This window comes from Haemaphysalis longicornis, unplaced genomic scaffold (assembly GCF_048455015.1).
Source record: "Haemaphysalis longicornis isolate Haplotype H1 unplaced genomic scaffold, Haemaphysalis longicornis Haplotype H1 scaffold_8, whole genome shotgun sequence".
NCBI lineage: Eukaryota > Metazoa > Arthropoda > Arachnida > Ixodida > Ixodidae > Haemaphysalis > Haemaphysalis longicornis.
Window position 1 is genome coordinate 186,175,117 of NW_027526445.1, and position 25,389 is coordinate 186,200,505.

General features: G+C 47.6%; 1 protein-coding gene across 2 annotated transcripts in view; it reads left to right on the forward strand.

Moving 5' to 3' along the window:
• LOC144149482 (mitochondrial import inner membrane translocase subunit TIM50-C-like) overlaps positions 1 to 22,578 on the forward strand; it is a 38,626-nt gene extending 16,048 nt beyond the window's left edge. Inside the window, exons 6-10 of one of the 2 annotated variants that reach the window (XM_077681066.1) lie at positions 569 to 796; positions 3,576 to 3,674; positions 7,251 to 7,407; positions 12,105 to 12,208; positions 21,110 to 22,576. In XM_077681066.1, coding sequence (XP_077537192.1) covers positions 569 to 796; positions 3,576 to 3,674; positions 7,251 to 7,407; positions 12,105 to 12,208; positions 21,110 to 21,187 — 666 coding nt within the window. In that variant the 3' untranslated portion in view covers positions 21,188 to 22,576. Of the gene's footprint in view, positions 1 to 568; positions 797 to 3,575; positions 3,675 to 7,250; positions 7,408 to 12,104; positions 12,209 to 21,109 lie in introns of both variants that reach the window. The other variant, XM_077681065.1, reaches the window with a different exon arrangement.
• Positions 22,579 to 25,389: the final 2,811 nt, after the last annotated feature.

Here is a 25,389-nt window from a genome sequence, read left to right on the forward strand (position 1 = left end):
CTGGTAGGCTTATTTGATGCATTTTACAGCCGACAATATGGCAGAAGCATGGTATTCCGATTACTAAGAAATCTAGAATGCCCATCTAATGATAACGTCGTATGCCAAGCATGTTTCACAGAACCGAAACTTGTTTGAATGCTAATCTTGGACATCGTCCAATCACTTAGCACCTTTTACTGACGTCACTGCTGTTAGTTGGTGCGGCCGCCACAAACCGCACATGCTGGTTTTTCTTCTTTCAGGCTTTATAAAAGGATTACCACCTTGTCGCCCGGATAAACTATGAAAAGTGCTTTCATTTGAGCCAGTCTACGCAGTGCAAGCCAAAACGGGAGCTTGACAAATTCACTTCAGTGTCCCTTTAAACCCCCACAGTTTGCATTTTAGTATCTAGGACACAGATCAACAGCGGTGATGTGGATCGCAAAGCTGTCTCAAGAAAAAGGTTACAAAGCCTTTTGACGCCGTGAGGTGGAAGCAGGGCGTCTGGACACCTCCGCAACCAACCCAGACGTAGTAGGGGCTTCTCAGTTGGCGTCCTCGTCTCCCCTCCCCGTATGCGCAGATGATCCAGGATCCTTCGAGGGACAAGCTGCTGCCGGACCCGCTGACGGAGCCCTACTACCAGCCGCCCTACACGCTGGTGCTGGAGATGACGGGCGTGCTGGTGCACCCGGACTGGACGTACCAGACGGGCTGGCGCTTCAAGAAGCGGCCCGGCGTCAACCACTTCCTGCAGCAGGTCGGCCCGCCCCTGTTCGAGGTCGTCGTCTACACCTCCGAGCAAGGATTCGTGAGTGTCCTGGCTTGTCCTTGTGCTCCGCTGGAACAGGGTAGGGGGGGGGAGGGAGTCCCTTCTTGCTTACCCCGGGCATCCTCGCAGCTCTCCCTCGCCCCTTTTATTTGAATGTGTTTTGTGCTCGTACAAAATATCTCTCTTGAAGGAGCCATGAAGACAAAATGCAAGTTGGGTTAATTCAAGAGATTGCCTCGTTAGAATCATGCTGACACCACTTTTAATGCACACCTCGCTCAAATAAGCTGTATAATTAGCAAAAAAGGGAATGGCCATGCGACCCACTAGCTCATTTCCCGCAACAGAACCTATGATGTCATATGTGACAGCTCTGCGATTGGCTGAGGCCGGAAAAAGCAAATGCAAATTAGGCAGAACTTATAAGCTTGCCGGAGGAGCTCTTTGCGCTTAGATCTGGGGCACATTTTTTGTATATCAGTAAGAATGGTGGGGTAAACAGTGGAAGTTACGAAAGCACACGTAAATATTGAAGTACCGATGCGTACTGCTGTTGGTACTGCGGGCACTATGCTTGGTTTAGATGCACAGCACTGTGGGGCTTTGGGGTTGTCTCAGACGACACTGGTCGATTGGCTCAAGCGGCAGTGTCTTATGTGACCATATTTGTCGAGTGAACACCATGTTTCACAAAATAATTATTTTCACCATGAACAAAAACAAGCCAGGGGCGGTATTCTCGAGTTTTGTCCCTTTTGCATCCCTTTCAAAAGTGTCCCTTTTGGCGAGCCCTGATTGGCTAAAAGCAAACAACCAGAAGTGACGTAACACAAGCGCGGCAAACCTACTGTCAACCTTTTTGAAGGTGCTGCCAACGTCCACTGCTTAACCGGAAGTACGTCACGATGAAAGGGACACAAAAGACAAAAGGGACGTTTTCAGAAGGGACAGTTACAAGAATACCGCCCCAGGTTTAAATACAGTCATAAACAAACCAAAGGCAGAAAACGGCTTGCCGCAGTGTGGTGGCACCATCTAGGTTGACTAACAGTCAGCAAGTCTCCGCTCCACACCAAGTTTAGCTGAAACACCGGTTCTTATGATGTCATTGCTAACACCGTTCAAAGACACGTTTTGGCGTGAGAATCACAATTTTACCTTAAATTGATTAATTTCGCAGTGAATAAAGCATCGTTTGCTTCCGGACAAGCACTGGGGCACTATAGAATACGATCTCTTTCGAATAAAACAAACTTGTATTTTGTCTTCATGGCCTCTTTGAGGTGAAAGCCGTAGATCTCTATAACCCATCTAACGCGTGAGGTAAAAAAAATCGTTGTGAGGTACACAGAATGGCACGGAAAATCGGAGTGTAAAACGGGGATCATGCACCGGGAAAGGGAAACAGGAGGGCTGGAGGACGTTTGTGAGAAATTGCAACAAGGCATGCTTTGGGAAAGTGAAGCAGCCACTCAGGACCTCCTCCTGTGTAGGCCACTGCCACACGTGCTATACAAGCTGCCTCAAAAGGTGGAGTTATCGACGGGGGCAAGCAGGTGGCCCCTGGCGATGGCGAGCGGAAGGAGCTTCGGAGGGACTGTGCAGGGGGTGGCTTTCCATTTTCATCTAGCGTACAGAAGCGGCCGTTTCCGCATGATGCAAAGCATCAATTAGAGACGGTGATAGGTGGCACATTGCCTAACACAATTTAAAAAATACTGAACCACTGTTATTTATGGGAAAATGGGTACAGTATTCACTTGAAACAATTTTACACAAGAATATCTCGACTTAAAAAAAAAAAGAAGGCGCTTCATTGCTAGGAGGTGGGTACAATAGGAAGCAAATACTCTACTTCAAAGCCACAAAGATCGCACGACAGGCCCTCATTAGCAGCTGGTCAAAAGAATGTCGCTAGTGTTGAAGGCAAACCAGTAGATGGCACTAGGGTCTTTCACTTCTGTATCGTGGATGAAACAAAATGATGTGTCCTGGGGGCTGGTCAGGGGGTGACGGGCAAAGCCTCAAAGGTAAGCAGAAAGTTCAACAGCAGACCAACAGAAGGTCCTACGAAGCATTCGCCTTCACATCCTTAGCAGGTTCTGATTATTCCCTGTAATTTTTAGAGATCACAAGGACTAAAGTACTTTGAAAGTGCGACCAAATAGTGTTAACCCCTCTCCAGTTCAGGTTCAGCTAATGTTACACACTGCCATGGGCACACTTGCAACAAACTTGCTGTGAGGCAGTCTGGCCAGAGCAGAACTTTGTGGAGCCGGAGCAGAACTGAACCACAATGGGCACAATGCGCAGGCGGGCAGGTTGGGAAGATGGCTTTTTCCCACTATATACAGACCATACTGGGAGGCACTAGGTACACTATCCCAATTTTTAATAGGGAGCGACAACTCAGCATGTCAGCGCATTGTCACTGGGTGTCCAGTGGTGAAATTGGTGAGAGTACTCACATGCGCACAAAGCCCTCGTCTGTGTCAGCATGACCTGCTACGCTGTTCCCTTGAGAGCAATATACCCACTGCCACGGTATGTGCGCGACTTGGTTTACCATAAACGGGGGTTATTTGAAGCACAGGAAAGTGAAGCAACTCAGGCTCAGCATTTGGCCTGAAAAAGTTTGCTGGCTTTAAAAGGCAGACCTCAGGATGTCCCCTGTCTCTCTCTCTCGCTGCTTGCATCTTGACTAAAAGATAGTGTTCAGGCCCCTCTTTGGCTCCCTAGTGCAAGAAGGTGGATGCGAAATCCCCACTGTTCCTTCCTGCCTTAAAGCTGCCTTGGTGCCACCACCACCCCCGTGCAGACGGCCTACCCGATCCTGGACACCCTGGACCCGCAGGGCTACATCATGTACCGGCTCTTCCGGGACGCCACGCGCTACCAGAACGGACACCACATCAAGGTGCGCTGGTTTGGAAGCGCTGCTGGCCCCGTCAGTCCGGAGACTAACTAGAGCCAGCTTGCGCTTACAACCATCTGCTACTGTCCGCATTTTTGGATTCCAGCCACAGTGGGCTTCCTTTTTTTGTGTGTGTGTAGCGAGGTTTGTATGGCTAGAGTTTCATGTATCCTTGATGTCCGAGAAATCTTGCAAAGCGCGACGTGTCTCTGAAGTGTGAGGTGTTGGTAGGCAAACTTTCCGGTATGTGTGCTATTGACACGTGGTTACCACCACGGTTGCATGCCATTCCAAACGTGAATTACAAGGCCTTTGTGTGAGTGAATTTGTCTATTTGCATGCTTCCATGCTTTCTGGCTCAGCACTTACTTCAACACGACAAGCTGCTGGCCTCCATTGTGAATTTAACTTCTCTTCCTCGCGATGTGGAGGTCGCGTATAGTGCGCCCTCACAAGGAGTGCCATACCTTTGTTGGTTGCCACCCGATGTGCCACTTACATTTTTGTCTTCACAAGGGGGAAGACAACAATGTAATTGGTGGTATCGGGTGGCAAACACCACGAGTAAACAGCAGGTTCAAAATCTTGAGCCACTCTGGGCGCCTTCTGAAGGTGGGACACTGCTCTTAAAACAGCTTATTTTAATGTTTTAGTAAACTCTGTAAAACTTGACAGTCTTGCTGCTTTTTTTCCCACTGATTTCAAATATGCCATTATTTTTTGAGTAAGTCAATTTGTTACCAAGATAATTACAGATAATTAGCCTATTTTGGAGGAATTATAGACAAAACATTGTTAGCCATGACTGTAATCTTTATATTTTCTAATACTATAAACCCTGGTGAGTGCAATAAGAGAATCGGTTCTTGACGCACCACTTGATACTAATTTTACAGCTCACTAAAACCTTGGTGGCACCAGTAGCAAGGAACCATTTTGAATGCAAATTTCAAATGCCAGAGTTTAATGAGCTGTAAAATTAGTTCCACGCGATGTACCAAAAAACCGCTTCTCTTATTTCACTCACCAAGGTTCATAGGAAAACATAAAGATTACACTTTTACGGCTAACACTCCTTTGCCTATTGTTCCTCCAAAAATTACTAATTATCTTAGTTATCTTGAGAAATAATTGACTGACTCCAAGAATAATGGCATATTTGAAATCAGTGGTAAAGAAAACAGCATGACTGACAAATATCCCAGAGTTTACTCAACAATTAAAGGAAACTGTTTTAAGAGCCATGTCCCCCCCTTAAGGCGAATGACCAGCGAAGCTTGTTGGCACACAACTCGGATGTGACACAGAACTTCCTTGAAATGTACGAGCAAATTTTGTTTCTACTGAGCAGTGACTGCAGGCAGCCCTTAAAAAAAAAAAGAAATGCATATTTTGAGACCGCTGTCGAGGCTGTAGGCAAATTAAGTGTGCTCATATCTTTCGTCTTAATTTTGTGTCACCCAGGGACATAGCTCGAGGGGAGGGGGGTTGGGGATTCGAACTCCCTTTGAAATAATTTAAAGGCAATGCATAAGTGAGAAACTCCTCCTTTTTGATAACCCATAACACCCTCCAAAGAAAATTGTCGACGGCCCTGCTGTCACCTCTATGCCGTGTACTAAAAAGCTTCCCTGGTCACCCACCTTGACGGAGTGGAATAGCTCAAAAGAATTGCATATGTGAGCCATTCATCAGCAGCTATCCCAGAATGAATTGTATGCCTGGCTCAAGCAAGGAATCAGACAAGGCTTAGTGGCTTAGACCAAAGAAGTGCAACGATGCAAAGGTCGGTTTTTGGAATCAGAGTGATAAGTTGGATGAGTTGGTTGATATTCATTTCATAGAACCAGCGCATCATAAGACAGGGGACAAGAGGGGTTCCGAGGACAGGCGCTGAGGGCCCACTGCACAAGAAATAAAGTGAATGAGGGTGGTTACCTGGGCACTGTAACAGTGCGTTCCTGGACGGGGGACGAGAAACCCGCTGTTTTAGCAAAATAAAACTCGGCAAACTCATCCAACTTGCACAGAGAAGTTTTAACAAGACGGCTGCGGTAATAGGGCCGCCAAAGAGTTATTTGCTCTCATAAAAGAACCCCTCAAGAAGTTCCGTTTCTGGTCAAGCATGTGCTCTGATAAATTGAACAGATTTCACTGGTCCTTTCAGGTTGCAAAATTTGACAGCGTTTATGCGGGCATATAGTTATCATCATAGACTCCCTCTTGTGATGCCCGAATCCATCCTTTCCCCATATTTTCATCCCTACACCGAGTCCCCTACGTTGATTAGAAATAGCGCAATAATATATAATACCCTCCATGCTGCTCCCCTACTTTGGCGTGAGGCATTGTGGAAAAGTTATTACAGTGGAACCTCGATAGTAGGTTTTTCAAGGGACCGTGCGAAAGCGTATGACCGGGGTGTCATGTAATTGGGGTCAGGTAATTGCCAGCCTAGTAGATGGTCTCACATGACAAGTAGGCTAAGAACCTAATTAAACTACTATATTTAGTGTGTCCTCGCGTAATTTGCAAGCCTTTAGCTAAAATTTCAAGTTTCTAAAAAAATAACGACTGTTTTGTGCCCCCCTCCCGTCTATGGCGTGAGCTCTAGCCTTTTAGCCTTGCGTGTGCGAGAAAAGCTGGGAAGGCTGACAGAGCTGTGCAAATTGAGAGGGAAGAGGCGAGAGTGTGAAACTTCCAAGGCCAAGTGGAACAAATGATAGCACGAGGCGGCGATTTAAAAAACGCGGGAAAGAAAGGAACGGAGCGTCAACGCGGCTTTGAAAGACACTGATAAGCAGACAGCAGAGAGAGGGGGAGAGAGGGTCATAAAAGAAGAAACTTGGCTTAAGCGGGCGAAAAAAGTGGCCATTTGGTCGTTGCCAGTGGGCTTGTGTCATGTGTTTTCACGTTTGTCAGCTCGGTGGGAGCTTCAAATTCGTGCTCTGGCTTCAACTTCTCGCGGTTGGTGCGTGGGTTCGAGGAAGGTAAACGCCCGCCTGCTAGTACCCGCCTGCTTGCGTCTGTTCAGTCAGTGGTCTGGCCCACGTGCGGACCTTTGCACATCAAGCAGCGTCAAACAGGGCTAAGAATAAAGAAAGTTAGGGGTGATGTGGCGAAGCAATGTAAAAGCTTGGAAATGCTTGTTTATCACCTCCAAAATGTCGTATAAAGTGGACTGCATTCATCCGAATGTCGTATCATCAGGGTTTTTATGCATTGTTTCTATGGGTAGTTAGCCAGGACCGTGGTGATTCGTCGTAAGAAGCAGGTGGTTGTCATAAGACCGGGGATATATCATCGGGTTCCTTGGTATTATTTATAATGATGATAATAATAATTGGAGGATGCCTGTGTGGGCAAACACTCTCGTTTGACCTGCTGTGAAGATGAGCCGTTTTGAGCACATAAGACAGGTGTCGAGCATTTCGCAAACAATTGCAGCTAGGGAAACCCTGCTGTGCTGTAGCCGTCGACGTAAACATGTCGCCTTCTGTCTGAATATTTGCTGAACTAGTGTAGATGAGTAAAAATGTGACCATGTGCCATTTTGGTGCCATTTCGGGACGTCTGCAGGACCTGTCGTGCCTCAACCGTGACCTCTCCCGGGTCATCCTGGTCGACTGGAGCGCCGACGCGTCGTCGCTGCAGCCGCGCAATGCGCTCAGGCTGCCCAAGTGGGACGGCAGCGACGACGACCGCACGCTCATCGACTTGGCCCAGTTCCTGCGCAGTGAGCACACGCCTCTTTTGTTGTTGCTTGTTGTGCTGTGGGCGCCATGTAGTTACCACAGCAATTGGTTGAGTACGTGACCCTGGGGGAGTAGATGAATGGCTCGTGATTGAAGATGATGAGTGGCTCGATGACTAGCGGCGCCTGGCAGACAACAGTCTACTCGAAAAATGTACAATTGATTCGCAAAAATGGTGCTGCTCACGCTCCGAAAAAGAACAGCATTTTCCAGTTCGCAAATATCTCGGCCTTCTCGATTTACCAGTCCTGGACCATCTGAGGGCAGTCTCAGGGCTGCGTTTGGACCGGAAGTCCCGTAGGAATACACAGGAAAATTGGCCGCCGGATCGCGTCTCAGGCAGTCCGCGGACGATCCGGGACTCATAATTGAGGATGCCCTCTAACAGCTACCTTAGCCGGCATATCTCTGCCCGCATGCAACACCCTGGGCTTCCTAGAAAAACGATGGAAAGCGAAACATGCTAAATGCAACGGTAATTAAGCTGCTGGCAGTCTTCATTAATCGAGTGAAATGTTCAAACTTAACAGGGGGAATGCATCCATACACATTTACGGTGCAGTCAGTCATTGAGTGTCATACAGCAATAGACATCTCACACTGTGATCATCCACTTGGATGGGGGTGATAAGTAGTGATGGATTCAGATTGACACTCGGTGGCTTGCGAAAAGTGCTATGGATTGAATTCTACAGCCAGTTTCATTTTAATCGTGGTCTTGCTAGCTTGCGTTTGGGAGCGTGGGTCATATTTGGTGTGTTGGCAAAAAGCGTTTGGAAATGCACCTTCCATTGAAATAAATGTCACAGACGCACGATTGCGTTGTTTTGGTAAGGAACTGGTCGTTAACTTGTGAGCCTGCCAGGTTGTTGTCAATTCATTGCTGACAGAACAAGCATGGAAAATGATTGGGACAGAAAGGACGGTGCGTATACAGCAGACGATAGCAGTTAGGTATTCCTAAGGTGCCACACATATTGTTTGGTGTCATTGATATATTCTGCTTCCATTAACCCTTTCAGACACTATGTACACAACTGTGTGCCTTTCGATCCTCTGTTTTTTTTACAAAAAGAAATACCACAGCTGAAAACTTTCGCTAGTTTAGCATAATTTTGTATCCTTCGTCTAAAAATGCAGATTTCAGGGCCCTCTGGTGGCTGGTAAGATTACGAGGGGTGTAAACAAACAAAATGGCAGCGCACGCGATGGCTTCAGCGGTTGAGCTTTTTAAACTCTCTCCACATTTTCTCACAAGACTTGTGGTCCTAAAAAAATATAGAAACAATGAATATCACACAAATATAAACGTATGTGGAAATATTCAGCGCTACACGACACTCGTGACCTCTGTGACGCTATGTACACAATTCTGTACATGACTGTAAAAAAAAAAACAATAAACAAAGATTGTGTTGGGGTCACTAGCCTCCCAATTTATCTAATTTGGTGAGATGCAGAGCATAGAGACAACAAAAAAGTTTTGTAGGGGAAAATAGCGAGCGGCGTCTGAAAGGGTTAAACTTTTGTGTTAGGGCCCTGATGCCCAAATATATTAATCGTGGTATTCTGAATTCCTCCACTCGAGCGTGCAGTTGAGCAGGTCTTTGAAAGTGATTTTTGCTTGCAAAAGCATTGTGGTATCCTCGACTCAGCCGAGTTGAAGGAACAACGCTACTGGAGGAAAGACTCAAAATACAGCCATAAGTTCCGGTCCCCCTGCCTTTTGGCGTCAATGGTGGATGTACAGTTAAACCTGGATGTAACGAACCTCTGTGTAGCGAATTCCTGGATTTAACGAAGTTTTTTAATTCCCCATTGCCACCCCCATTGAAGCCCATGTGTTTGCGATCTCTACGTAACGAAACGTCGCGGTGGTTAACCTTGATATAACGAAGTCGGCGAGCTGATCAGTCCTTGTTTTCTGCACTTTTACTCAACAATCGGCTGGAGAAATGAGCTAATTTAGCGAATACTAGCACCACCTCAAGGAGCCAGCAGCAATGAAAACGTCTGGAATCGCCTTAACACGAAATTCGTCATGATGATTCTGATGATGATGATGAGGAACGGTGGGGCTAGCACCATCTGGTGGCTAACGTAGCAGTCACTTCTGGTTTTGCTTGTGTAGCGTGACACCACACCAGCTAGAAAGAGTAACTACCCTTCACGCTATTGTTTTTTTACCCGCACCGCTAACTACTGTGCGTTTCCACGTGTGAGTGCGGTTTCGCTTCCAGACTTAAGTTGTGAGGTGCTGGGCAATCCTGTCGGCGTGTATTCGCTCGTCTCAACTTCTATCTGTGGTATCGGTTCGTCGGTGATGAGTACTGCTGCTAGAAACCGAAAAGTTGTGTCTTTTCAAGAAAAGGGCCCGATTTTAAATGGCGTCTCCGCTGGCGAGAAATCAGAATGTTGCCGCCTGGTACAGTATCCCAGCTCACACCCTCTCAACAATCTTTAGGGCGGTAAACAGCATCAAGTTCGCAAAGAGGCACCCTTTCAGCAAAAGTTTGGTTCTTGTGACTTGAGTGATACTTAAGTTACGTTTGTTAATACGGAGTTAAGTGACCTTGCTTTTTTGGAGCGCCGTGTAGTAGTGCCTGAGCTCGTGCCAAAATAGGAGGAACAACTCACGCAGTTTTTTTTGCGGTTAAATAAATCTATGAAGAGTGAGTTTACCTTCTCTGATTTCTCGCATTTCGGCTTTGTTTCTGTTTCATTCCCGCGAGCCTTAATTCGAAACCTGCATGTAACGAAAACCTGGATGTAACGAAAAATTGCGAACTTTTGTCACCTTCGTTACATCCAGGTTTAACTGTACCCCGAATGTCAACTTTTTGTTTGAACGTGCTGTGTTGTTTCATACAACACCTTTTTCCAGCGACTATCTTTCTTGTGCAGTGTAGTTTGTAAGCAGTGATTGTTTATTGCATGTTTACCTAGAAAAAAAAAGACCCACTACTTCTGCTGCCATAGCAATGTTTTGAGCCTAAGCAGTCCGCATCCACCAATACCCATCGTTCTGGCAGAATAGGGGCCATTTCGGAGTTTTTATTAACACTAGGGCCAGATTCCCCTTGAGGTGTTATTGAATAAATGTTAGTCATTCGCAGCATGCTTCACTGTCAACGCTCTCACAAGAAACTTGCCCCTGTAGAAAATCAACACAAAGGCGGCTTTGAGCAGAGTGTGCTGAAGGGCCGTAGCCGCCTGAAAGCCTGGTACTATAAAACTGGTGGACAGAGTTGTGTCGATGTCTGTTGCTGCAGTCTGCTAATTGGATTGGTGGTACAGGAGGTGCTTTTGGTTATCTTTAAGCAGCGGTTTAGGGCTTCTATGACTCCGTTTGTGGACCCTCTCTTGTAGGGAAACAATTCCCGTCTACACCCAGATGACAGCCTAGTATCAGTGGATTTGTGGCTGGTGTGGTGGGGTGAATGCCCATTGCCCTTGAGCTTCCCATTTGAGTGTGCAAGCTTTGTTGGCCCTGGGAACAAGGTAGAGATTGGCAGCGGTTAACTGCGTGCTTGTAAGTGCGCGATAATGTTCATTAAAATAGTGCAAATGCAGTGATGTGGGACAAAATTGTTGGTAGCTGATCTAGTGCTTCTTAGGTATTTTGTTTACTGTAGCCAGTTATTTAGCTGTGCTTAGCAAGAGAAACAAGCTGTTTTACCGTGGTTAGCAGATGCCACTAGCAGCAGTGTCCCCTTTTTTTTTATTACTTCAAGTTGCTTTGAGGCCTTTTTATCAAATGTGTAGGGGATTGCACTTTAAAGGGCCGTGAAGACAAAAGACAAGTTTGTTTTATTTGAAAATTTCGTGTTCTATAGTGCCCCAGCACTTGTGCGGAAGCAAACAATGCTTTATTTACTCGAAAGTATTAATCTTGATTCTCACACCAAAGCGTGTGTTTGAACGATGTTTGCAAAGACATCATAAGAGCAGGTCTTTAAGCTAAACTTGGTGGGGAGCGGAGTCTTGTTTACTGTTAGTCAACCTAGATGGTGCCACCACACTGCAGCAAGCCGTTTTCTGCTTTTGGTTTGTTTGTGACCGTATTTAAACCTGGCTTGTTTTTGTTCATGGAGGAAATAATCGTTTCGTGAAACATGGTGCTCGCTTGACAAATGTGGTCACATAAGACACCGTCCGTCGCTTGTGTCAATCGGCCAGTGTCGTCTAAAGCTACCCCAAAGCTCCGCAGTCCTGTGCAGCTAAACCAAGCATAGTGCACAAGTACCAACAGCAGTACGCATCGGTACTTCTTTGTTTACGTATGCTTTCGTAACTTCCACTGTCGGTCCCACCATTCTTACTGCTTTAAAATTTAAAAAGAATGTGCCCTAAATTTAAACACAAATAGCTCATTTGACAAGCTTAGAAGCTCTGCCTAATTTGCGTTTGCCTTTACCCGCCTCAGCCAATCACAGAGCTGGCTGGTATGACATCACAGGTTCTGTTGCCGGAAATGAGCTAGTGGGTGGCATGGCCATTCCCTTTTTTCCTAATTATACAGCTTATTTGAGCGAAGTTTCGTTACAAGTGGTGTCAGCATGATTCTAACGAGGCAATCTTTTGAATGAACCAAACTTGCATTTTGTCTTCATGGCACCTTTAACTTTGCCTCCTAGGTTAGCGTCTGACCCTGTCATTGTTCTGTCTCTGAACGCAGCCATTGCCACAAGTGAGGTGGAGGATGTTCGGACAGTGTTGGACTACTACAGCCAGTTTGACAACCCCCTGGAGGCCTTCAAGGAGAACCAGAGGAAACTGCAGGTGAGGGTTTTAATCACCAGGTAACAGCGCTACATTAGAGTCAAAAGCCACTCCTAAGAAAGCATTGTGTTTGGAAGAGAACATAGTTCATTGTAAGAGTATGCGAATATTCAACTCTCTTGTATAATGAAGTCACTAATACAATGTTCGACTTAGCTTCAAGTTGAATAGCACTATTTGAAAACTTTTATGGTTTGAAATTTGCAAATGGGCACGTGTTTTAATGAACGTGGGTACTAAGGACATTGACTTGTTGAACACGGGGGGTGCTGTACTGAAGATACATACAAAATATATTGTCGCGAAGCCAAGGACGACGCAGTTGCCTTGAAGGAGAAACAAGTTTATTGGAGCGAACTTGTGCTCCCCTAACAACTCAAAAGAATACAGAGGCGGCGAAGCAGCGGTCAACAAAGTGACTTGCGTCGGCGAGCGTCGCAGAATCGAAAGCCGAGGCGTCTGCTCTGCAGCCTTTTTATCTTTCGGAGCGAGTGTTTCTGGAACCGTCGATTCACATCCAGAACATTGTAGATCACAGACGATTATTCCGTGCTAGTGACGTTAGGGCGAAACAGTCTGCTTATCTGAATGTGATAGCCCGTGCGGCATAAAAGTACAGAATGTAAGACGCGCTTCGTTTGGAACGCAGATAACATAGCCGGGCGTGGCCCGGCAGTAAAAACAAACAATAAATAAACAAACCCACACATGGTTCGCGGCATTACCCCCCTCTAAGAGTGCATCGACCCGATGCTAAAATAAAAGACGGTCCGAACGAACAACAACAAAAAAAGTCCGTCATCTTGCATAGTAAGATTTCAAGCGAACCACGTGGACAACTTCGGGCACCATCAGGGATCACCTCGTAGGTAAGTTGGCCGACACGTCGTAGAATCTGGTAGGGTCCAAAATACCGCCGCAGAAGCTTCTCACTTAGTCCGCGTCGACGGATGGGAGTCCAAACCCACACACGATCCCCAGGGTGGTACTCGGCGTCTCGGCGTCGGAGGTTGTAGCGCCCGGCATCCACCAGCTGCTGGTCTGTTGTACGAACTCGAGTCAGCTGGTGGGCCTCCTCCGCATGCTGAAGGTATCCTTGGACGTCGGCGTTGAGGTCGTCGTCTTCTACGTGCGGAAGCATGGCGTCGAGCATCGTAGTCGGCCGTTTTCCGTAGACAAGCTCGAACGGCGTCATCTGCGTAGTTTCCTGGATAGCCGTGTTGTACGCAAAGGTGACATATGGTAGCATTTCGTCCCAAATCTTATGTTCAACGTCGACGTACAGTCTTTGTCAAAATTTTGTGGGCCACGGCGACCGTGGCCGGAGCAGGCACGCGGCCACGCAGCGGCGCTCCGGCTGCCGCTATCGGCTGGTAGTGCGGCTAAAGAGAGCGAGGACTCTCGCTCTTGCCTTCGTGTGTCCGGCGCGAAGTGCCTGCGCTGAAACGAAGTCCCACGCTCTGCTCTTGTCGCGCTAGCCACACAACAAAGGGAAGAGCGAGAGTTCCCCTCGCTCTCTTTAGCCGCGCTACCAGCCGATAGCGGCAGCCGGAGCGCCGCTGCGTGGCCGCGTGCCTGCACCGGCCACGGTAGCCGTGGCCCACAAAATTTTGACAAAGACTGTACATTGACAGCATATCCGCGATTGTCTTGTTTAGGCGTTCCGTTGGTCCGTTCGTTTGGGGGTGGTACGCCGTCGTTCTTCGGTGATCCGTGTTGCTGTAGCGTAATATCCCTTGCATCAGCTCCGCAGTAAAAGCCGTTCCGCGGTGCGTGATTAGGACTTCCGGGGCTCCATGTCGCAGCACAACTTGGCTTGTGAAGAACTTTGCAACTTCGTGTGCAGTCCCCCTCGGAAGAGCGGCGGTCTCTACAAAGCGTGTCATGTAGTCTGTCGCTACAACAATCCACTTGTTCTCGGATCGGGATGTAGGGAACGGGCCCAGAAGGTCCATTCCAATCTGTTGGAAGGGCCTAGAGGGGACGCCGATCGGCTGCAAAGTCCGGCGCGTCTGTCGGTGGCGTTTCGTTGCTGGCCGTCACGGCGGCTCCGGACGTAGTGGGTGACGTCGGATGCAAGGCGTGGCCAGTAGTACTTCATCTTGATTTTCCCAATTGTGCGAGCTGTGCCGAGATGTCCGGAAGACGGGTCGTCGTGGCACGCTTCCAAAATTTCGTCACGAAGGTCCGCGGGGATGACGAGAAGGTAATTCGCTCTTGTTCCGGGGCTGAAATTCTTCTTCACAAGGACGGAGTTTCTCAGGCTGAATGCTGGTAAGCTGCGTTTGAAGGTCCTAGGAACGGCAACGTTGCATCCCTCGAGGTACTCGATTATGAAGCGTAAGTCGGGGTCGGCACGCTGCTGGGCGGCCAGGTCGCTCTCAGTCACTACTCCGAAGAACGCGCTGTCTTCGTCAAAGTCTTGTGGTGTTGGGTCGACGGGGGCACGGGACAGGCAGTCGGCGTCGGAGTGTTTCCTCCCAGATTTATAGACTACTGTAACGTCGAATTCTAGCAGGCGCAAGCTCCACCTACCAAGACGGCCAGAGGGGTCCTTCAAATTGGCGAGCCAACACAGCGCATGGTGGTCGGTCACAACCTTGAATGGTCTACCATACACGTATGGGCGAAATTTTGAAACGGCCCATATAATCGCGAGGCACTCTTTCTCAGAGGCTGAGTAGTTTCTTTCTTCCTTGGACAGACCATGGCGGGCATAGGCGATTACTTTCTCGCACCCGCTTTGCTTTTGTACGAGGACAGCACCCAAGCTTATATCACTGGCGTCCGTGTGCATTTCCGTTTCGGCGTTTTCGTCGAAATGCGTGAGCACAGGAGGGCTTTGCAGGCATCGTTGCAGCTCGCAGAAGGCTGTTTCTTGGGCATTTTCCCAGATGAAAGAGGTGCTGTCTTTCGTTAAGCGGGTGAGTTAAGCCTGAACCTAAGCTTTTTCTCACATTATTTGTGTAGCTTGTACGTCTTTTTCTTTTTCTCCACCACCCCCAGCTTTGCCATGTAGTGAAAAAGCCCGTGCAGGAAAGCATGCAGGGGTGAGACAGCTGCGCATATTGCGCAGATTTGATACAAATTTGTTTTCCTGCGCCAGGCTGCTCCAAAAGCTTGAAAATTGTAAAAACTGCGCCAAACTGCTCCAAAACACTCTGAGTGCCAATGATTTTAACGCTCCCGTCAGTTTCATTGGGGAAAAATGCTTACTGACCGCATAATTTTCCAGCATACCCAATGTGATGCTGTTTTCAAAGGTTTAAGTGATTGATCATTCAATAAAAAAAACTGCATAAAAGTGTCCCCGAGATAGTTTTTTCGAAAGTCACAATGTCAGGTCGCACATGTTATATTCTGTGCGTTTTTAAAGTTTTCCCATCGAAAACCATTGCAAAGTCCTGTAGAAAAAATACTCATGTGTACTGAGGCGTCAAACTACATGTGCAAGTTGATGAAAAAACGGCAATTTTCGGAGCGCCGTATTTCTGGAACGACATTACTGGGCGCTGCCATCTTGGTGTGGTAAAGATATGAAAACGTGGCCACCGGGCGAAGCAGTTGCTTGTGGATGAGGCAGAGTGCTTTCCGCCGATTTCTACCGTGGTTTTTGTGATGGGGGTGGCTGGGTTTACATTTAGACCTTTGATCTGTTGCGGGACTCCAAGGACGGGAGTTCATTAAAACAACATGGCGCCCGCGAATTCGCCGTGTTTCGGCTTTGAATGTGAAGCCGATGCGTGCTTGAAGTGAAATTTGGGATCCATTACGGTGTTATAAAACGCTGAGTTATTGCTGCCTTTGACAGTGAGCTTGTGAGCTGGGGGAATGGGACGATCGACGCTGCAGAAGTAGCGGCGCAGGCTACATCGCCGCAAAATGTTCAAGCAGTGTCCGATAGCGGGACGGGCTATTATTTAACGCTAGTAATAATGGTTAATTTATCTGAAGTGAAATTTAATGCCAAGAGGGAGACGGCTAAACATACGAACGTTACTCAAATTACGATCGTAGTGAACGTGCACCTTGGGGATTAAAATGGGAGGGCTGGTGGGGTGCGACGACTGTCACCTTGCTTTGCGCAACTTTTGCCGTGGCTCTACACTTGTGCGTAAAGCCGAGGATGGGATTACAAAAATAACAATTTCGGCATTCACATGATAATAAAAATGCCTTAGGATTGCTTCGTTTTTCAATGAGATATTTTCAACGGCCCTCCATGCTATCTATGCATACAGCCTAAAAATTTAAAAATGGTTTGTAAAAAGGTAGTGCAGTTCGTATCTTGTGATACTCTGGTAGAAAAAAACTTTATTGAAAGGCTGCTTCAGTGTTATGTACGTTCAAAAACGATTAAAAAAGTGCACTTTTCCTCCTGCATTGCCAAAAACGTGATTTTTTTTAGACTCCTAAGGTGATTATTTATTAAATGTCGTTCGTCTGCTCCAAATCAAGGTTCTTCTGCTCCAAAATCGAGATTTCGCTGCTCCAAAAACTGCTCCCATATCTGATTCAGCTGTCTCACCCCTGAGCATGCCGTCTGGTGAAGCTTGAAAGTCCTGAAGTCGTGTGTGGCAGAGCCAACTTTGATTGCTCTTCTACTTGTAAATTTCTGATATTTGATTGATTGATTGTGGGGTTTAATGTGCCGATGCAATGCAGGCAGTGAGGCGTGCTGGAGTGGAGGGCTCCGGAATAATTTTGACCACCTGAGGATCTTTAACGTGCGCCGAAATCGTACACATGGGCGTTTTTGCTTTTCGCCTCCATCAGAAAAGTGGTCGCCACGGCCGGGAATCAAATCCGCAGGGGTGAGACAGCTGCGCATATTGCGCCTTTTTGATACAATTCCATTTTCCTGCGCCAAGCTGCTCCAAAAGCATGAAAATTGCGAAAATTGTGCCAAACTGCTCCAGAAGAGCCTGAAAGGCACGGATTTTGATGCTCACGTCAGTTCCGGCGGGGACGAAAGCCTCGCGCATCCTGGTCACCACTTTTATTGTCAGTCAATTGCAAACACAGAAATGGCAGAAATAGAATGACTGAAATGAAGCAAACGATAGCTTCTAAAACACGATTGGCTTTCCGTCCGGGTTCGCTGAAATGGCCTTCCTGATTGGGAATCGCTGTGGCTACAAACATGGCCACCGCCTGATCCGGCTGCTACTGCCTACTTCACGCGCTCAGTGCGCATCGCCGATATTTTCCCTGGTTTATTTTACGCAATCAGCTGGGTTCCAGTCTATTAATTCTATCAGTTGTGGCTCTGAACAGTGACGTTAACCCGGGGTTATGGTTTGAGATTGAAGGAGTTGCGCGGCTCGAAAAAAAGTTCATTGAAATGTGGGGCCTAAGACTTCCGCGTGGCTTGTCCTGGAGTGCGAAACGCGGTGCGTGCATCTATAATCGGGTTCGTGAAGTGAACTTTCTGGCTCACTGTGGTGTTATAAAATGCTGAAGTGTTGCTGTGCTTGGAAGCGTGATTGCGAGCCTCGGGGGTGGAACGGTCGACACGAAAGTTGCGGGCTGTGCTGCGGCGCCGCGACCTGTTCAGGCAGCGCCCAATGGCTGCAGGACTGCATAGTTGCCATAGCACGCGACTAATAACACTTGATGTATGCGAAGTGAAATTTAATGCCAAAATCTAGGTGGCTAAACAGTAACGCTACTCAAAAGACCATGGGGTGAACGTGCGCCCCACGGACTGCAACGGGTAGGCTGGTTGGGCTATGCGACCGTTAGCTCGAAGTTGCTCAACTGCTGCCGTGACTAGACTCGTTCGTACAACGCAGCCTGGGATTACAAAAATAATAATTTTAGCATTGAAGCGGTAAAAAAACACGCCACTATTGCAGATCCCTTAAATTTGATAATGTTAACGGCAGTTTTATTGTCAGTGTTGCATACAGCCGCAACACAATATCACTAGTTAGGAAGAAGGTAGTGAGTTAGAACTTTGTGATACTCTTAAAAAATTCTTTCACGTAAGGCTGTTTCAGTGTTCTGTGTATTCAAAACTGATTGGAATGTGTACTTGATTCTTCAAATTGCTAAAATTATGATTTTTTAAGCTCACAAGGCGATGTAATAAATGTCCCTAAATGCTCCAAATCAAGATTCTTCTGCTCCAAAATGGAAATTTTGCTGCTCCGAAAACTGCTCCCAAATCTCTTTGGGCTGTCTCACCCCTGAATCCGCATCCTCGTGCTCAGAAGCACAACGCCTTAGCCGCTGAGCCACCACGACTGGTAAATTTCTAATATTTAAAAACGTCAAACACCTCAAATGCATTGAGAGCCCGTATTTCGCTGTCGCTTGCACGCTCGGGAGTCTGGCACCTCGCCGGCTCGTTCGTATCATCTGCCGGGCTGTGCAGGTCCATTCGTAACAGCCGAACTTTCGCCCATTCCGAACAATGCAATTTCGCCAGAACTTCTTAGAAATTCGTATCACCCAGGATGGGATCGTTGAGATTCCACTCTGTTTGCCACCTGAAGTTTCTTGCAGAAGCAAACCCCATGGGGGTCAAATTGGGGACAGCATACCTCAGCCAACAAACTTCACTGGTTTCTCAGTGGCCTTTAGTGTCCCTTCAACAGGACTGCCGAGAAGAATATGAAAAGGGGTTTATCGCATGATTTCCCTAGTCAAAATCCAGGCAAGGGCATCGAGGTGAAAAGCGGATGAAGTACTCTGTTTGTCTAAGTTGTTTGAAGCTCTGATATAAGCTCTATACCGTTGCCATAGCTGCCTTATGTGTAGCAGGCTGGAAAACAAGTGTTTTGTACCTGGTGAATACTGGTTAAAGGGACACTGAAGTGATTTGTAAACATTGCGGGATTAGTAGCGCAAATTGTAGTCTGGAGTCACTGGGCCATGTTTCGACCACTCTCGCTTCGTTTACGCGACTTCGTTCCGTAGAAAAATCAGATCGAAGACACTGTGCCCCTCTTTGCATCCTCCTTGCCGATTTCCTGTGACGTTTCGTATGACGTCAAAACAAGATGGCTTGGCTTGACTGTGCAACTGCACACGGCTTGCCGACCCTTCGACAGAATTAGTTGGCCCAGCGTTTAGTCGGCCGGCCGCTGTCGGGTTGCCACAGTTCGTTCGCTCAGTTGAAACCAAGTGACAACACGTTTGTGCCTGGAAGAACGGCGGCCACTTTTCTGATGGAGGCGAAAAGCAAAAACGCCCGTGTGTACGAGATTTCGGCGCACGTTAAAGATCCCCAGGCGGTCAAAATTAATCCGGAGCCCTCCACTACGGCGCGCCTCATCGCCTGCGTTGCGTCGGCGCGTTAAACTCTACAATCAATCAATGCCTGGAAGAATGTGCCCTTAGTTTGTTAGTTTGTAGGCTGTACCAAGCTTAGTAAAGCCCATGAAGTCTAAGTCGCTCCACACAAGCGCACATGCTACGCTTCACTGACTGGTATGCTAGTAGAAAAATCTAAGGCTGATTGAAGGTGGGAGAAGAGTCATACAAGGTAATATAGGTACTAAGGAATTGAAATCGACCGAAACTTTTATCGTACAGCGTAAAACAAGGACGCAAGAAGCGCTTCTTTGCGCTGGGTGAACTAGCACGGCGGCCAGCTGCATGACCACACATTTGCGAATCGGTTTTCTGTTTAAGGAATGCAGTCGCTAGAGGCGAGATGTTTGAGGGAGCGTTATTCGAGAAATAGTTATCTAGCTGCTTGGAATGCTAAAACTAAATAAAAATGCAAACAGGCTATACAATGTACTTTATATTTCCATTCCCAGCAGCGCTGGCTGGCATCTGGGTCGTCTGTAGCTCTACCTCCATTGTTTTGCAAATCGCAAATTTGAATCCCCGACACCGCATTTTTTTAAAGTTGATTTATTTGTGTTTTGGGCAATGTTTTCTATATTGAATTCACCATTTTGCGCTCTAATGTTCATTGCTCTAAGAGCGCGTTTGCAGAACGCGTGTGCACTGACACTGACGCGCTGGCGAGTTCTCGTTGGCGTGCTGTTGCCGTAAGCACCGACTGCTTGCGGGCACACTCTCGAATCGGCCGACCTCTTCTGGCCTGGTGCCAATACGCCTCTTATGATACAGGCACGAGCCAGGCAAGCACCAAAGGTGTGGGAAAAGTGCATCGCATTTGAGCATCTGCACTGACGCAGAGGGCGTTCATCTCATGTAGGCTTGGAAAGAAAAACAAATTGCAATCAATTTTTCAAAATTGATTTTTCAAGCAAAATTTTTCAATCAAGAAAGGGCATTCATCCACTGCGTACACCTCGGCTAGTGATTGCTACGACTCCAAGCTGCTCTGGTAGGCTTGTCTGACGCATTTTACAGCCGACAACATGGCAGAAGCGCGGTACGCCGATTACTGAAAGGTTGAGAATGCCCAGCCAACGATGGCGTCGGATGCCAAGCGCGTTGTTTCACAGAACGGAAACCGAAGCTCATTTGAATTGTAATCTTGGACAACATCCACTCAAGTAGCAACTTGCATGGACATCACTGCTTCAGTTGGGGTGGGCGCTGCTGACTGTGCATGGTAGTTTCTCTTCTTTCAGGCATCATAAAATAAGTATCGCCTTATTGACCGAATAAATGACGAAAACTTAGTTTGAGCCAGTCTACGCAGTGCGAGCAAAAACGGGAGCTTGACAAATTCACTTCGTGTCCCTTTATATTATAACCACGTGTCATCATGCCGCTTTTGAGGAAGTAAACCCGGGCCTTGGCACTGCTCAGGGCGCCTTTATTCAACCTCTTATTCTCTTTGCTAGTGATGGTGATGGTGTGCTATCTACTCTCGTCTAATCTTTCCTCAACAGCCGCCAAGTCCATACTCTGATTGCGTGAGTTGAGTGGGTATGTGTCCGTGTGACTTGTCTCTTTGTTGCAATGCAGGAGGAGAAGCAGCAGGCACCCCTGGAGCAAGTCCCCAGCCAACGTTCATGGGCCATGGGACTGTGGAAACGGCACTGACATCGCCACCCCCTCCCTGGGACTGGTCCCTGTATTCTTAGTAGACTGTGCAACCACCGCACGCTCACCGCTTCAAGCAGAAGTGGACACTTGTTGACTGCCGACTGGCCTCCTACGCGGTACAGAAGATGTGTGGGGCAGTGCGGCCGTCCCAGTCTCTTGAATCGTGCCATTTTGGGCTGCAATTATCATGTGACGAGGAAGCCTGCGCGTTCGTTTTTTCTTCGTGTAGTCAATAGAGAGTTTCAGCACTCTCCGACAGAGCATACGGAGGGCTAAAACTCTCTAATAGCGGAGAGAGTTGGTGGGTATTACTGCTGCAGTGCTTTTTCTTTTTGTCTATCCCTTGCGAGACCTGCGTATGTAGATTCTTTTGGAAAGAAATGTGGAGCTGTGGATTGCTACATTCAACCTAGCTTGTTGCGTTGTATTGATTGTTTCATTTCATTTCATTTCATTTATTAATCTTTAAGCGCCCGAGGTCATAAGGGGGGCTTTGTCAAGGTGCATATCGCGTACAACGTCTTGTTCCTTGAAAACTATTTTGGGAGGTGAGATTACTGAACTCGACAGACAACGAACGCCTGGACTGTTTGTACTGTTGCCACAGCATTGAGGACAATTGTACTGCAGTTTCCTTAATAGATGTTTGTTTCGTGCCCTGAACTAACTGCTGTGTTTACTGTAATCTCTGGAATCTGCTCCGACTAGTTATACAATGACGGAGTTATAACTCTGACTATTTATACAACGACGGAGTTATACAACACTGAGAAGAGTGAACAACCAAAGAGCGCAAACAGGCGTGCACCATTAAGTAGGCTATACAGATGTTATCGACCGGAACAAATTTCTTCTTTTCAGTTTAAGGTGAAGCTGGATGTTTCATAAAACAGGCAAAGCAAGACACAGTTTGCCTGCAATCAACACTGCAGTTAGAGCGAAATGAACGAAAGTAAAGGCGTTTTTTTTGGGGGGGGGAGTCTTCGTTCATGCAGCTAAAAAGTGGATCAAGTTGTGCCACTATCTTGCATGCAAGCTAAATGCTAGCCTTAATTAAACGCGTTATTATTACTACATGGCGATGAGCCTTTAGCTTTCGGCTGGCCATGCAAGGCAAGGATGTTGTTGCAAATTGCTGTAAATAAAGCACGAGATTGGAACAATATGCCGGTGGTGATGCTGTTTTGCAATAATGAACCTTAGATCAGTGTGGTCTGGCTGATGTGGCTGGTTAGAATAGATGCAATACCTTAGTGCAGGTGCTTATGTTTTTACCAGGGTGTCGAACTGAAACCGAACTGAACCAAAAACCGGAACCAAACCGGTATTTTTGCCAGAACTGAACCCAAACCCGAACCGTTATTTCTTTAGCATGTTGGACCCGAACCGGAACTGAACCGAAAAAACAAATAAAGGTTACCGGTTCACGCTGAAACTTTTCGGCCATCCGCAGTCGATAATGCATAGTCAACACCAGTCGGAACCTTTGTCTTTCACGCACTGTCAACTTTGATATTTTCATGCACTTTCCCCTTGGTCAAGCGTTGACCAAGGTCAAGCGTTCGATTTCCGGCCGCGGCGGCTGCTTTGCAAAAGGCTGCTTTGCCTTTTGGCTTCGCTCAAAGGTCGTAGGGGAAGGCAGATGCTGTGTGCAGAGCAAACAGGTACCGGCTACTTGAAGGACAGATTCACTGTCGCGAAATCTCCGGCATGCTATAACCGACAAACTCCACAAGTCCTATTAAAATTTTCACCGGTTCAGCGTTGTTCAGTGCCTGACGCAAATAAGGAGGCTCCAGTGGGAGGCGAACGACGCGTCTTAATCGGGACACAAGGGGAACTGTTTTTACACAATCCGGAAGATAGTGGCTGATGGAAGGAGCACTGAGTCCACAGAAGCACGTATTATGCAGCAGATCAACCCGGTGGAAATAATGGGGAAACCGTCCATGTCCGGTTAAAATTTGGGCGAGTCTTCGTGGTGGTATGGCCAGAACACTTGGTACCCGTCAAAATAACTCAGTGTCTGTGTTGTCAGAGCTCCAGCTACGTTGCCACTCCAGCCGACCTGCCTTCAAGAGCCGTGCTCTTACAATTCGCTACGAAGTATGCCCCTCCGCTTCTGCACCCCTAGTTACCGCACTTGTAGCAACGAGATTGGCGAGCTCGTTGCCCCACACCCCGGAGTGGCTGGGAATGTGGAAGAGGGAGACTGGAACGGAAGAAGCCAGTGATAGTTTGCTTGGATTTTATGAACCGTTTCTGAGGGGTTGAAAGGATCTCCTAAAGCCAAAAGCAAAGACAGACAGTCAGAATAAATGAAAACGGGACAGGAGGGCTTGTTGGTGTTGAGGTAGAGGCACAAACGGTGTAAGGCAATAGCTTCTGCGCCATAAGAGCTGGTCGGTGGTAAAATTCGAAACCTTTGCGTCACCGAAACCTTATCAGACGAGCTGAGCACAACGAACGCTGCACCGGCAGATGTCGGGGTAAAAGAACTGCCCATGTACGCATGTAAGCCAGGGCTCAACTTTATCCTCGCAGCTGTACGGCAGTCTATCCTGTGGTGTGGAATCACCAAGCGCAGAGCGGGATGACAGCAGGTCCAAAGAAGATGTTTCACCTCACCCGGGGAAATGCGTATTGCGTGCAGCTCAATGAAGTGTCGCAGGTGGAACAAGTCGAAAAGATCTGTCTCGATGTCCAAGATGATCGACAGCAGAAGGGAGTTTGCAATACTTTCAGCGCCGTGGTTGTGGTGTAAGCTCCGGTGACTACAATGAGTGACGAACACCACAAGGAGTGAATTTAAGCTTTTAACAAATGCTGCTGACTATCGCCCAACCATGCCGCTGCAGCATAAGTTACAGTCGGCAGAATTGCACTTTTGTAAAGAAGGCGAAGGTGACTGCGGTCCAGAAAGGAATGAAGACGCGCAAAACCGATGAGGGCGGCGGACATCTTCTCGACGCGGTTCCGCAAATGATTCATGTGGGCGACAAAGGTCAAGTCACTATCAAACACCACACCCAAGAGCTTCAGCTCAGTGATTGCCGCAGAGTCGTGCAGCACAGCTTAATGGTCGGCTTCCGCTGTGCACCTCTCTGTCCCCGCAATACCAGCAGGCATGTACTCTTGGTGGGGCTCAATATTAACTTCGCAGCACGCGTCCATTTTAATATACTCTCCAGAGTCTCGTTGGCGAGGTTCTGAAGCGCCCGCCGTGTACTCCCCTTGATTACGACTACTGTATCGTCAGTGTAGGCCTGAATATGCACCCTAGGTGGTGCAGGAAGGCACAGTAGGTCATGAATCGCGATGTTCCACAATAGTGGGCTCAAAGGTGAGCCTACCGGCTGCGTGGCGCTGCCTTTTGAGTCTTCCGTTCTAGCGATGGTACGTTAGTTCTAGCATAGGGCAAACTACGTACGTTTGAGGGCCACACAAGGATGCCCGAAAAAGAACATGCTCACCCACTATAATAATTGAAGATTTTAACCTACGATGAGGAGTCTGCTTGCGTTTCTTGCATGCGGCTCTGTCGTGAAGAACAGGTCTTTCGGAGCCCAGGTTACGCAAAAAAGACTTGGCATCGTTGCAGCTATTCGGCTATTCCGTCACCGCTTTATGAAGCCTTCCAACGACAATCTTTCTCCGTACTATCATCCCCCTTCACATATTAGTAAACTAATTTTCAGCAATATTCTGGATCTTGCAGGCGGCAACGAGTTTTAGCTGCTGCGGTGTGTGCCGATACGAGCGCCCTCCATTGCCACCGTGCAGGCAGGTCGCGTGCGTAGCGCTTCTGCCTGCAGAAAACGTTTTGTTCTTTGGAGCGTTATTCATATGTTGTAAACGACGCTATATCGACAAACCCAGCTTAGCTTTTTGACGCAAAGATCGACATTCGTGCCTACACAAATATGCCATGCCGACGTGTCCCTCTAGCACATGCCGCCCGAGCCGCCGAACCCACCTACGGCTTCCCCCAGAGCCGGAAACGTTGATCGGCTGCAGAATTTAAAGAAACCCGAAAATAGCGGCGTCGGAGTTTTCAAGTTTTCAGCACCAGTTGCGTCATAGAAGCTACGTTACAACCAAAAAAAGCTATGTCAAAGCTCCATTGCATAGTGGCAAGACTTCACATAGGAAAGAAAAGAGGGCTAATCTAGCGATAGCGCGCTTGCAATCACGACCTA